Source organism: Furipterus horrens, unplaced genomic scaffold (assembly GCF_987537825.1).
Source record: "Furipterus horrens unplaced genomic scaffold, mFurHor1.1.pri manual_scaffold_5, whole genome shotgun sequence".
In the NCBI taxonomy this organism is placed as follows: domain Eukaryota; kingdom Metazoa; phylum Chordata; class Mammalia; order Chiroptera; family Furipteridae; genus Furipterus; species Furipterus horrens.
Genome location: NW_028327175.1, coordinates 23,043,775 through 23,056,851, shown reverse-complemented (window position 1 = coordinate 23,056,851; position 13,077 = coordinate 23,043,775). Strand labels below are relative to the sequence as shown.

Here is a 13,077-nt window from a genome sequence, read left to right as displayed (position 1 = left end):
GTGAAGCATGCAACAAAACTGATACTTCAAGAAAATACTTAAAAATCAGATTAAGGAAATAAAATCACTTGTATGACTAGGAAGGTAAAAATTCACACATAATCCCCAATCATATTTTTATCTAGACTATTTTATGGCCATGGTGCATGAAGGTATAACCTCATCTGAAAAGAGATTTTTAATGAATTAACTTCTGTGTTCAGTTTTCTCTATAATATGCACAACACTGAAACGTCTGAAAAACAATTTAAGAACGATTTAATGGGAATAGAGGTTGTTTTAAGAAGTGATCATGCCCTGGCTGGTGTGGCCCAGAGGACTGAGCACGGGCCTGAGAACCAAGAGGTCATGGGTTCAACTGCCCATCAGGGCACGTGCCTGGGTTGCGGGGCCAGGTCCCTAGCTGGGGGGGGTGGGGGTGCGAGAGGCAGCCAATCAATGTTTCTCTCCCTCTCTTTCTCCCTCCCTTCCCCTCTCTCTAAAAATAAATAAAAACGTTTTTTAAAAAATGGCGAGATTCACAATATCAATGAGTGACATAATAAAATTACAAAATTGGGTACATCTTACAATATCAACAATTTAGCATATGCAATCCTATTCCTTTTTAAATCTACGTATTGCTATATGAGTTTTGTTGACAATGCCAGTAACTAATGCCCAGCCTCAGCAAAGCAGGCCTTTTCCAAACTGAAATTAATAAAGGAAGAAAATGACTCAAGAAATGTTTTCTACTTTGCTGTGACTACCAATAAAACAAACTACTGTGAAAATCATGACTAATAACCACCAAATTAGTGATTTTGCTGAAATATGGGCAAGAAAAATAATTTATAGAAAATATATTATGAGCTATACATCTATTATCATGCCACCATCACTCACCCATCAAAAGGATACCCAGACATGTGCAACTATAATTATCTTCATTCATCTTTGATAGTCTGCTGACTTTCAGCACTAAAAATCATCACTTGAAATTTTTTTTCAATTGTGTTCTAATGAAGATGTATTTGTCAAGGTAGGAGAACAGAAGAGATTTAATTTACCAGTTTGTAAGCTTGATTATAACTTAAAAAAATTTTTTTTAATATGCTTTATTGATTATGCTGTTACAGTTGTCCCAATTTCTTTTCCCTTTGTTCCCCTCCACCCAGTGACACCCCTCCCTCTACTTGTCCCCCCCCTTAGTCCATGCCCATTGGTTGTGTATATAGTTCTTCTCAACATCTTCGTGTCTACTCCACTCCCTCCTACCATGCTTCTTAATTCCTGTACCATCTCCCTCCCTTTCCCCCCTCCCTTCTCCCTGCTGACCTCTCCCTAAAATGTTCCCCATACATGTAATTCTTTTCCCATTCTCGTTGCCTACTTAGTTTGCCTTTGTTTCGGTTCCCTAGCTTCTGTTGATTGTTGTTGTGATAGTTTTCATTTTAATGTTCATAGTTTTGATCCTCTTTCTCCTAAACAAGTCCCTTTAACATTTCATATAACAGTGCTTTGGATCTGATGAACTCCTTCAGTTTTACTTTGTCCTGGAAGCACTTTCTCTGCCCTTCTATTGTGAATGACAGACAGCTTTGCTGGATAGAGTAATCGTGGCTGTAGGTTTTTGCTTTTCATTACTTTGAATATTTCTTGCCAGTCCCTTCTTGCCTGCAGAGTTTCTTTGAGGAATCAGCTGAGAGTCTTATGTGATATGGGGCCTGCATTTGTACTCTTGCCCCAACCCTAAAAATGACAGGGGCTGCCTGGACACGTGCAAGTTTCCTGACATCTAAAGCTTTTCTCTATCAACTCTTAAGTGAATATTACAGGTGTGCTTTCACACAAACAGAGACACAGAAAGCATACACCACAAGACATTAAGAGCAGAATCCAGGGACTTTTTGTCTTCTGCTTATGGCATTTTCTAAATTTTCTAACTTGATGCGTATTCTTTGCAAAATTAAGGGGAAAAGTGCTTTAAGAATGACAAAGAAAAGTAATAAAGAAAATCTATGCTTATCAAAAGCTTTTCTTTTTTTCAGTAAGAACACTTCTAATTCTAAATATATTCCTAGGAACCTAATTTAAGTATATTTGAAGCTAATAAAACCCCAAAATGTGTGGCAGGCCACACACATGAGTACACAATCCTCTTTTTAACAGGTATCATGAGCACAGAATCATTAGAGAGAAGTCCACCTCTCTCCACAATGTCAATCAATACTGCTCATATGTTATTAACTGACCCCCAAAGAAATGACATTCAAAAGAATTACAGAATTATTTCAGGACCCAGTGTTGGGTAAGAGATGAAATAAACAAGCGACATTCCAATATCCCCATATCTTATGTTATCTTGGCCTCTACATCAGACAATAAAGGTAAGTGTGCCTACCCCAAAGTACAAAAACTCAACCTTGCCTGCCTTTTCTAATATGGTTATCTCATTTTTTAAATTAGCACAATATAAAATGCTTTTATAAAGAACGAATTTTAATCCTGCAAGCAGCTACTGAAGCTTGGGCGAAGACAGAGGTATGAAATGTCCAGCTCCCGTATGCCACTCCTTGGCTCTGCCACAAGACCTCCAACACCTTTTCCTGTAACTGGCAGAGTCAGGTGGTATGTTGTCACATTACTCGAGATGCTAGATTGAAATTGGGGACTCACGTTTCTTATTTTCAGCCTGGGGGAGACATTTTCAGAAAAGCTCTTAGCCAGGAAGCAAAATATTTTATTCAAGGAAGGGTCTTTGAGAAACATTTCTCTCTGCTGTCATGATCACTCCACGAGTGTTAATAAGCTAACAAGTAAAACACAACTGATAGGAAAAAACTCTGGGAAAGTAGCAAAATCTTTACTCGAAAGATTCCATGAGAAAACCTCAAAGAGGAACACTCCAATAATTGAGCACTAGAATTGAAGAGAAAAATGAGTTCTCCAACCCTTTCTTTTAATAAAATAAACATTTCTCGAAAAGCCAGTTTTCTAAGTGCCTTCTTATACAAATCTTCCTACCACCCTCATGAGATTGGGGCCAGCAGCTTTAGAAACCACATTTTACAAAGAAACAGAAGATACTTTTCTTTCCTAAGTAAAAAACAAACCAAAGAAAAATTAGGGGCATGTACAAAAGCTGATTCACATTTTCCTGCTGGGTTTGCAACATTTCTGGGGTGTGGACCACCCGTTTTCCCAAATTCCCACGCTGTTTTCAACTTAAAAATCATTTACTGTATATGGCACTTCATCAAAGAGCCTGGAAACGATGACGCAAGCATAAGGTTAATGACACCAACAGGCTGGGCAGAGCACAGAGCCTCTGGAGACAGCCTGTCTAGATTCAAACCCTGGCTATCATTTTCTAGCTGTGTGACAATGGGCCAATACTTAACCTCTCTGTGTTCCACTTTCCCCATCTGTAGAGCCTTACTGACAGGGCTGTTAAATGGATTAAATGGGTTATTAAATGTAAAGTGCTCAGCAAGCACTCAATAAACATCAGCCATATTTATTATTGTCTTCAAAGAATTCTGAAATGCTTTGTAATTAATGAAAATGGTTATGAGCATCTCCCCTCTTACCACTAAAAAAAAAAAAAAAAAAAAAGTCTGTACTTGAGGGGAAAATAAAGGTGCTATATATAAGGATAGAATCCCACGCTTAAGGACCTTTCAGTGCAAACGAGGTACTAAAACCAATGAATGGGATGTTAACCTCTCAAGGCACTGTTTACGCATGTGAGAAGAGGGGGGGAAAGGTATGTAAAACCTCTAGCTAACAGGAGGAAATTCCTAAGACGACCAGGACAGAAAGGCAGAGCCAGGTTCAGAGGAAAGAGAGGTAGAGGTCATAGTGAACTAGACCTGTCAGAGCTGGAAAGGCAGGCCATCTGATTAGCAGGGAGGGCAGCAGGCACAAAGGTGCAGAGCAGGGCTGGTGAGAGAGCCTCCGGGGTGGAATTCATGGCGGGGGTGGGGGGGGTGGAGAATGAAGAGTTCTGCAAGTTCAGAAGGCCTGGAGAACCCAACTCAGAAAGGTGAACTTGATTTGGTATGCAATAGGGATATGCTTTTGATAGAATTCTGGAAATATAAAATCTGCCAGAAGCGTACAGGTTGAAAGGAAGCAAATTAATAAATGCAACCCAGACCAAGAAATGATACCGGGGAGCAGCTCTAATGCTGAGATTTCCCTGCACCGTTGAGTACTGGGACTTCATTCACCACTGAGGACCACTCGTGTTCAATTTCGAAGTTACTGTAACTAAACTCTTAGTATGACCCACCTACCTGCAACGTGACAAGTGCTTTGTTAATCTTATCTTGAATTCACGTAATAATCATGCAAGATCAACATTATTATGCCCACTTACAGACCAGAGAAATAAAGGCCTGGAAGGTTAGGTAAGACGGCCAAGCTCCCCACTTGGGAGGGGTATAGCCAGCGCATCTTTTCTATACTTTTAAGGAGGAACTGCTTTTTCCTCCACCTAGGAGGGGCATTCAGGCAGGGAAAGTCTTGCTAAGCTTAATGTAGACTTCACTGATTGCTCATTCTTGAATGTTCCCTGCAAATTAATGACATGAAAATGTTACATAGCAATTACCCTGAATGCAAAATTTTGAAACCCATTAACAATAAGGTACCCTATCCTACCAATCTCAATAGAAGAGCACATTCAAGGCTCATGTGCTTACAGGTGACCCTACTTAAAGCAAGCAGAGCTGGAAAAGCGAATACTCTGCTTGCTCCCTGCACCACTCTGGTTAACATGAAGGCCCTGCTCACACTAGTTTGTGCCTGATTTTGAGAGGCAAGCTCAGAAACAGCAGGCTACCTGATATGGGGGAGTGGCCTTTCCCTGCCTGCCCTGGCCGGGGAGATCAGGGCTCCCTGCTAGCAACAACTGTCCTGCTGGCAGCTGCTCCTGGGGCTTTGCTGTTCCCAGTGTGACAGGAGCCAAAAAATGTACTTGACAATAGAAATCTTCGTAGAGTGTACAGAAAAGGCAAGACATTACAACTCCATTGTGAGAGAAAAGCAAATGCTGTGATTCTATTATACCAGCGGTTCTCAACCTGTGGGTCGCGACCCTTTTGGGAGTCGAACAACCCTTTCACAGGGGTCGCCTAAGACCATCAGAAAACACATATGTAATTACATATTGTTTTTGTGATGAATCACTATGCTTTAGTTATGGTTGGGGGTCACCACAACATGAGGAAATGTATTAAAGGGTCGCAGCATTAGGAAGGTTGAGAACCACTGTATTATACAGTCGTCAAAAGGGTGGGCTTCAGGGTTTGGTGGGACAGGAAAGTCCTCTGCACTTCCCTTTTGCCTGGGAGAGATGATTAGGGGGAAGGGATGGAGATGCCAAAAATAAGTCTTTTTCTTTTTTTTTACCAAGACAAATATCAATAAGCTCTAAAACAAACAAACAAAAAAAAAAATAAAACAGTTAAAAAACAGGCCCAAGAACTCTTTCCAGTTTAAAAAGCTAGTTGAGTCCTGACTGGTGTGGCTCAGTTGGTTGGGCGTTGTCCCACAAAGCAAAGGATCACCAGCTCCACTCCCAGTCAAGGCACATGCTTGGGTTTCGGGTTCAGTCCCTGGTCGGGTAGTGTACAAGAGGCAACTGATAGATGTTTCTTTCTCACGTTGATGTTTCTCTCCCTCTCTTCCTCCCTCCCTTCCCGTCTCTAAAAACAAATAAATAAAATCTTAAAAACAGTAATAGTAATAAAGAAGCTAGCTCAATTTCAGGTAACAACCAAACCCAAGATCCTGTCCCAAAAAGTAGAAAGGAGGAAGGTGTATCCACTTAACATCTTGAGAGTTGAGTTTGTTCCAACCCAGAGTGAACTAGGCTGTAAATAGTGGAACATATTCCAGCTGTACCTAACAATTTATCCCTTGAAACATTAATACCAGCTTCTTATATCTATATTTATGAGTATATTGGATATATGTTTTACATATTCTTAAAAGTCAAAGCATTTATACATGTCCCATTAATAATTCTGAAAAGATACTTTGCTTTAATAGCCATTATGCCCCACCTATTCCTAAAATAGGAAACAGAAAAGTCAAGCTCATTTATGAGTTCAAGTGGTAGATACGTACTGGCCCCTCCAGTGTTCTAAGCACTGCACCTGGCCCTGGAGACATGGAAACAGCATCCACTTCAAAATATCAACACGTTTGCTTGCACAGTAGTCTCGCCACTTTGCTGGTTGAGACTTTTCTGCTTTTTAAAAAATTGCTTTGGCTACAGACATAGCAAAATTTAGCTGCTGCCTGAAGTAAACTTTTTAACAACTTACCTCCAAATGTTGAAAAAACAAGTTTTCCCAGAAGCCCACACACAATTTACTTGAGAGAAGCCCTAAAAATCTAAGGCACACCACGAAGAAACAGACTTCACTGGGGAGTGTAGGGTGCTCAGTCTCTTCTATCCAGGGGTATATTTTGAAGTCAGAAGCCATCAGCTGAGGCACACAAGCCTCAGAGACTTCAGCAGGAAGATGTCTGATGCTATAATACTTAAAAAGCAGGTGCTTGCAGGCAAGACGGCTGTGCATGCAGCATGGGAATTCATTCCACAAGGCAACTGCTTCATGGGTCTAGCTCAGTGGCCCTCAGTTGGCAGTGATTTTGCTCCCCATGGTTCATTTTAGTTGTGACAACTTGGGGACTCTACTAGCATCTAGTGGATACAAGCCACAGAACAGCTCCTCCCCCTTAAAACAAAGAATGAACTGGCCCAAAATGACATCGGTACCCAGTTTGAGAAACCCTGGCCCCACTCTAAGTAGCAGTTGCTAGTCCCAGGTAACTCCTATTTCATTATTATTTGGTCATTCATACATGAGGCTAACACACACAATACCTTGTTTAACGTTTTTTTTTTTTTTCCCCTCAATAGTTAGCTTTAGCTTTAAATTGTTATCCATCAAGCAGTAAGTCTTGATGCCTAAGTCACAATGGGAAAAGTTACTAAAGAACAGGCTGCCATTTAGTGACAAGGAGGTCTTACAATTTTGCTGTCCTTGGAAATATATCACTTTCATACTTTGTTTTTACTCTAACAGGACATAAGATTTTCTTCACTGGGCAGTGTAACAAAAGGATGCTCTGTTATAAAACATTGAACTGAGAGACAGGATCTATGTTAAGAGTTTGTCTTCACTTAATACAGCACTCACTACGTGGCCACCCTAGCTGGCTCTCCTGGCCTCTACCTTAGGGGCAGAACTTGGAAGGCTGATCAGATAAAGTATAACTTTAAACAAGAGCAAATTTCCCCAAAATGATCATTTCCACCAGCAACAGAGGAAAAAGGATCTGGGTTCTATAACAAGCTCTTTAACTTCGGGCAAATGACTTAACATCTTTGGATTAAAATTCTTCATCTAGGAAATGAAGAGGATGGAGTAGATAATTGCTAAAGGCCAATTTCAATGTTATATTAATCATTGAAATATAAGTCCAAGGGGAGCAAAGGGGAAAAAAAATTGGAACTACTGTAACAACATAATCAATAAAATATACTTAAAAAAAAATAAATCCAACAACCAGGTTTGTTTCGTTTTCTTTTCTTTTAACACTGAACCAAGGTATAGTGTAAAGAAAACGTTTTCAACTAGAGAATGTGAAGGGCAGGTTGCAGCTATCCCACGTTATCTTGCAGTTCCCCCCACCTGCACTAGGGGGAAGAATTCCCCCCAAGGGAAGGCCACAGACCCCACTTGTAGTCCACAGACAGGCTTCATGGGGCTTGGGACCCCAACAAACATAATACAAATTCTGTGTGCCATTCTATTTCCCAGGGGACCCACAACACATAAACCAAAATAAAGTCGAAAAAGAGTTAAGAATTAGTGTCCTGCAGGCAGAGAGCCTAGGTTTTCTTACAGATAAAGGCATTAAACACAGCCTACTGATCTTCCATCATTGGTTAACCTGCAACTCCCGCAAAAAGTTCTGGTGCCTTCTTACAGGCATGACGTTCTATGGATTATAAAATGCACCAGTCTCACAATTATAGATTGCATTCTTTTTCAAAACAAAGAAAAGGTAAAAATGAGTGTTAATGCATGATTAATGCCTCTCCAGCCCACTTTTCACAGAGAATGTGGGTATCTAATGTGAGACGCCACTTTGAAAAAAATGGCTATTACTATTACACAAGAATATATATTTATCACTTTGGCCATTATAAATAGTTGTCTAAGTGGGCATCCAGAAAGCAGAATGACTTGAAATATTATATTCGATTAAGTCTGATAAAGCAAGCTGGCGAACACAGGCAAACCCTCACCAATCTAATTTGCTGGAACACTCCAAACCTGCCCTGGATCCACGAAACGCCCGCTGGCTTTCAATGAAAGTCACATCAGACTCCCTTAAGTCAACTAAGTTTACTTTGAGCCACTTCAAACCTCAAACTTAAACAGAATTTATTAAATAAACACAACCAAGAAAGGAAAGGGAGCCAAGAAACCACAGTAACTCTGGATCCCAGGGGGAAAAAAAGCGGTGGGGGTGGGGGGGTTTCTCAAGTCAAGGATTTCAAGTAACTGTGGTGTCCTGCCCTCAATGACCCTAAAAGGGGACATCAGTTGAATCTTTTCAAACAGCCAGTTTGCCCTAAACGATTTTCTTTACATTCAAATTCAAAATCTGCCAAGTACAAGAAATACATGATCTTTTGATTTCACCTTCTAGAATTCTCTCAAACCCTAAAAGAGCACTTCTTGGTGAGAACTAGAAGCTAAGACTCCAAAGGTCCGGCGGACAGAGAGCTCGGTGAATGATTAAACCCTCGCCTTCCCCGCTCACACTTCATTAAGCAGTCTCCTCTGGAAGTGTTTGCACCCCTCTCACAGGAAGCCGGCACGTTTTGCAAAGGAAATACCAGACCTTTCTTGGAGAAAGGCACGGCCCAGTTGAACATTTTATTGGGCTTCCTACACCCAGGCAGTCGGGCAAGCAGATGCCCTGGCCGAGCCCGGGCGCCCGCCGTCTAGCTTCACGCGGGCGCCGCCGGGACACGGGTGAGCCAGGCACCCACGCAAAAGGAAGCTCACCTTCACTACCTCTTGGGACAAAGTGGAAGCGCGGGGCAAAACAAAACCTGCCGAGGCTTACTCATCCAGAGGTTCCGCCAGGGTGAGAGGGAGTTGATTTCAGGCTACTCCCGTGAAGTTTCGCCCTCTAGGTCTTAGGGAAATGTACCAGGCGGGCGCGCGGCGCGGTGGGCAGATCCCTCCCTCCAGGGCATCGAGGTCCGGGCAGGAAAGGAGCCCGCGCCCGGCTCACAGAAAGCTGCCGGAGCAGGGCCGCGAATACACTCACCTCGGAGAAGAAGTTGTCCATTGTTCCAGTGCGTTCCCCAACTTGCCCGAGTCGGGCGTCCAGCTCGCGGAAGTCAGCCCAGCAGACGGTCCGGTGAAACCATGCGTGTCACGGCGCGACTCCCAGGAACTCGAGCCCGCGAGGCTCCCCCGCTGCCATCGCCTTATCCCCTTCTCGTCTTTCGCACCTTTTGTTTGCCCAAATCCAATTCTCAACTCATCCGTCCCAAACGCAGCCTTTGTCTCCTCTTCCTCCAAGTTTTTCACTTCTGGACGCAGCGCAAGCAAGAGAAGAACAGCTGGTGGCACATTCTTCCCCCGGGCTGGGGATGGGCGCCAGGGGTTGGGAGTGTGCCCCCTCCCTCTGAGCTGGGGCAGGAGGAGCTGAGCGCCGGCAGGCGGACAGCGGCCACAAAGCGAGCCCCGAGTCGTTCTGCCCGCGCGAGCGCCGCCGCGATGAGTATTCGGGCGCCGCGGCTCAGCCGGCTCACCGCTGCTAAGTCTGGCAGACTGGAGTACACGCCCCGCCCCGCTCCGCTCACCCGGCCACGCCCACTGGCCCTCCATGTCCCGCCCCTCCAGGAGCCCAGCCCTCAGTCAACACCGCCCCGCGCTTCCGCAGGGTCCGGCGCGGCCCAGCTGGCGCGCCCCGCCCCACCCCACCTACCACACAGGTCCCACCCACTCCGCGACGGTGCAGCCCTCGGCTTTGCTGTGGGCGTGGGAGGCGGGGCCCAAGTGGCTCCTGTCTTGTCCCAGCCTCCCCACCAAGGGGCGGACGGGGGAGTTGACTCTCGCCTCTGGTGATAGAGACCAAATAGTCACTGGAAAGGAGGGGTTGGGGGGGGGGGATTCTTTTGTGCCTTTGATCTCTAGCAGACTCTGGAACCCGCTCAACACGGATCTCATTAATGCAGCTCGGCAGATGAGCGACCCCAGGGAAGGAAGCGCCTGTCCGCGGAGCTGCCCCGGCTGTTGGGCCAGATCAAAGCGGAGAACGGAGGCTAATCAGAATTTCTGGAAGCTGCCTTCCAGTGTTGAGTTTCTCTCCTGCCGTCAGGTTAACTGGAGTTTTCATAGCCGCGGGGAATAGTAGTTTTGTAAACTGGGAGAGGGCGTGGCCAATTGCACCTTAAAAAATATAACTACCTGTTTCCGGGACCTAAAGAAAACATAAGAAAGTCAGATGGATGAAGGATCAAGCCCACCTGGTAGTGAGTCTCTAACGGCACGTCCTCAAACTTTAGCGTGCACAGGAATCACATGAATCTTGATTGGAATTCAGTGGGGCGAGCGCTGACAACCTCCATCTCTAACAAGCCCTCAGAGGGGGGCACCTGGCCCAGTGCAGGTCTGCAGATTGTTTGGGGCCTGTCTGTAACAGGCAGAGAAATGAAGAACAAAGGTTTAGAAACTTCTGTAACAATTTTTAAATGCCACGACATCCAAGCGTATGATCGGTGGACTCTTTGAACCGGGTATAAACCAGTTTGGGTGGTCAGACTGAGTCTTGGTGAGTCATATTATACCTGGCACAGCAGGGATCTTGTATTGGTACCTAGCAGATTGGAAACAAAAACGACTGGCTCTTCACCACGAATAGTTTTAGACACTCTCTCTAGGGAATCTGCCAACTGCTATTCATCCTTTAAAACTCAAGCCAGAAAGTCACATCTTCCAGAGGAAGCCTACTCAGAGATGCCAAACCACTCATCCAGCTTCCAGCTCCACCTAACCACGGGTGTGGCTTATTCCTAAAACTGTTGAGGAAACTACCTCTTGTTGTAAGTGGCTTTTTATTGGTGTCCTATCCATTTTCAGTTGGGAAAGTGGAAGCTCCTTAACAGAGGGAACTGGGCTTTAAATTTTGCACTCTCAGTCTTTCTCAGAGAATGAATGAATCTTTATGTGAAAATCCAAGCATGTTTGTAACCTATCTCAGAGCAATTCTCCAGCATTAATATCATTTATTCACTCCGTCACCCTTTGGAAAAAGCTAAGATGTAAATTAATGATATTGTGCTATGCTGTTGCCCTGTTTCACAGGTTTACACACTTACACCATTAAAGATCGTGTCCCATATTGCAAGGAAAGTTAGGATAGAACCAGGATATATATCAGCAATCCCAGGCACCAGCCAAGAGTCCTGCTGCCACCATCATCGTTCAGATATGGGAGCAGAACGATTACAAGCATTGTGGTGTTCATCTGTACAGAACATCTTTCAAGAAAAATTATCAGGCAGCTTGTTCAAGTGAGTGTATGGGTGTGGTATGGTTCCCAGCATCAGCCTGGGCACTCATTATGTATTGGGCACCTTGGCCAAGACATTTTCCAATGTTAGCTCATCAGTTGTAGCAAATGTACCACACTAATACAACATGTTAGTGATAGAGGAAACTAAGGAGAGGGGGCAGTGAGGGGATAAAGGCACACCTTCCCCTCAATTTTTATGTAAACCTGAAACTGCTCAAAAAGGTCCAATTTTTTAAAAGTCACTTTCCTGTTAATTAAGAAGATATACTTAATTACCCCCTCAACTTGACTCATGTGAAGAATTGTAAGGCAGATCCAATACATAAAGGTGGAATTTTACTGAATTATTATAATTCTTTAAAAAGTTTATACTACCTTTCAAAATCCCCTGAAACTGTTGTTAAAAATGAAAAGCAAAACGAAACATGATTCTTAATCTCAGGGGTTTGAGCTGGGTGCCTAATAATCTACATTTCAGTTAACACTCAAGTAGGGGATTATGCGTGTGAGAATCACTGGTTTCGGTTGTCAGAAATGATTGGATTTTCCCTATAAATGCACTTTCCCAAAAAAGGTATAAAGATAACTGAGCAGTAAGACTATTTGCTGAACACATAGCAAAGTGCATGTTATTTTAAGCATTCTAAATAGGATATCTAACTTTCATATATTTGGGGTTGAATTGATTGTTTAATAGGACTGTATTAAACTTACAAGGGCTTTGACAAAATTGGGCAAAGAAGAATAGTTTTAAATCAATAGATTTCTAAGAATATCCACTTTTGGTACCAGTTTTAAGAAGTGCTTCCTTTCAAGGTCAAAGCTGTTTGGGCTAAAACCATTAAACCCTACCTTCTGAGAAGTAACAGAGGCTCAAGAATGTTAATGCTTTGATGCAAAGTTCCTTCTCAGTTATCTTAGTTATTTCTCAAAGAAATGGAGTGTTGTATTTTCTAATTGAAACATCAAAAAAGCTTGAATTACATTCTCTTATTTAGCTGCATAAGTTAATGAACTAGTGACAAAAATTTAATATAGATGGGACCATTTAGCCACTTGGAAGGAGAATTGTGTATGCACATATGAGTGAAGTACTACAATCTTCCTGTTTTTGTTTTCCAGCATGTGTTTCTTTTTAGTGGAAATGCTTGTCTTAACTTCCTTTGTAATTTCAAATTGAGTTCCTTTGTTGTCATTCTGCTGCTTTTTAGCAGTTACTAATCTGGGTGTGTTTAGTGTGTAGAGTCTTTTCCATTACCTTTGTTTTTATAAAATACTCACCTCTAATTGCTCCAGACAGAGCAATGTTTTAATTACTAATTACAGAAAGGAAAAGTTCTGAAAGTTTCTTTTACACAAATCAGAAGTTAATAACTGATGCAACTATAAAATATAAAATATTGTTTTCCTTTCAGGTCACTTATAGTCCTGGATACTTAAAAACTTACATGTGTTTGCCTTTTGAACAAT

The 13,077-nt window shown here is 42.9% G+C and overlaps 1 protein-coding gene across 1 annotated transcript in view; it reads right to left on the bottom strand.

Moving 5' to 3' along the window:
• The window catches only part of MYO10 (myosin X), a 200,776-nt gene extending 190,939 nt beyond the window's left edge, over window positions 1-9,837 (bottom strand). Inside the window, exon 1 of the mRNA XM_090276208.1 lies at window positions 9,352-9,837. Within this exon, the coding sequence (XP_090132334.1) occupies window positions 9,352-9,372 (21 nt within the window). The 5' untranslated portion in view covers window positions 9,373-9,837. The remainder of the gene's footprint in view (window positions 1-9,351) is intronic.
• Between the last annotated feature and the right edge of the window lie 3,240 nt (window positions 9,838-13,077).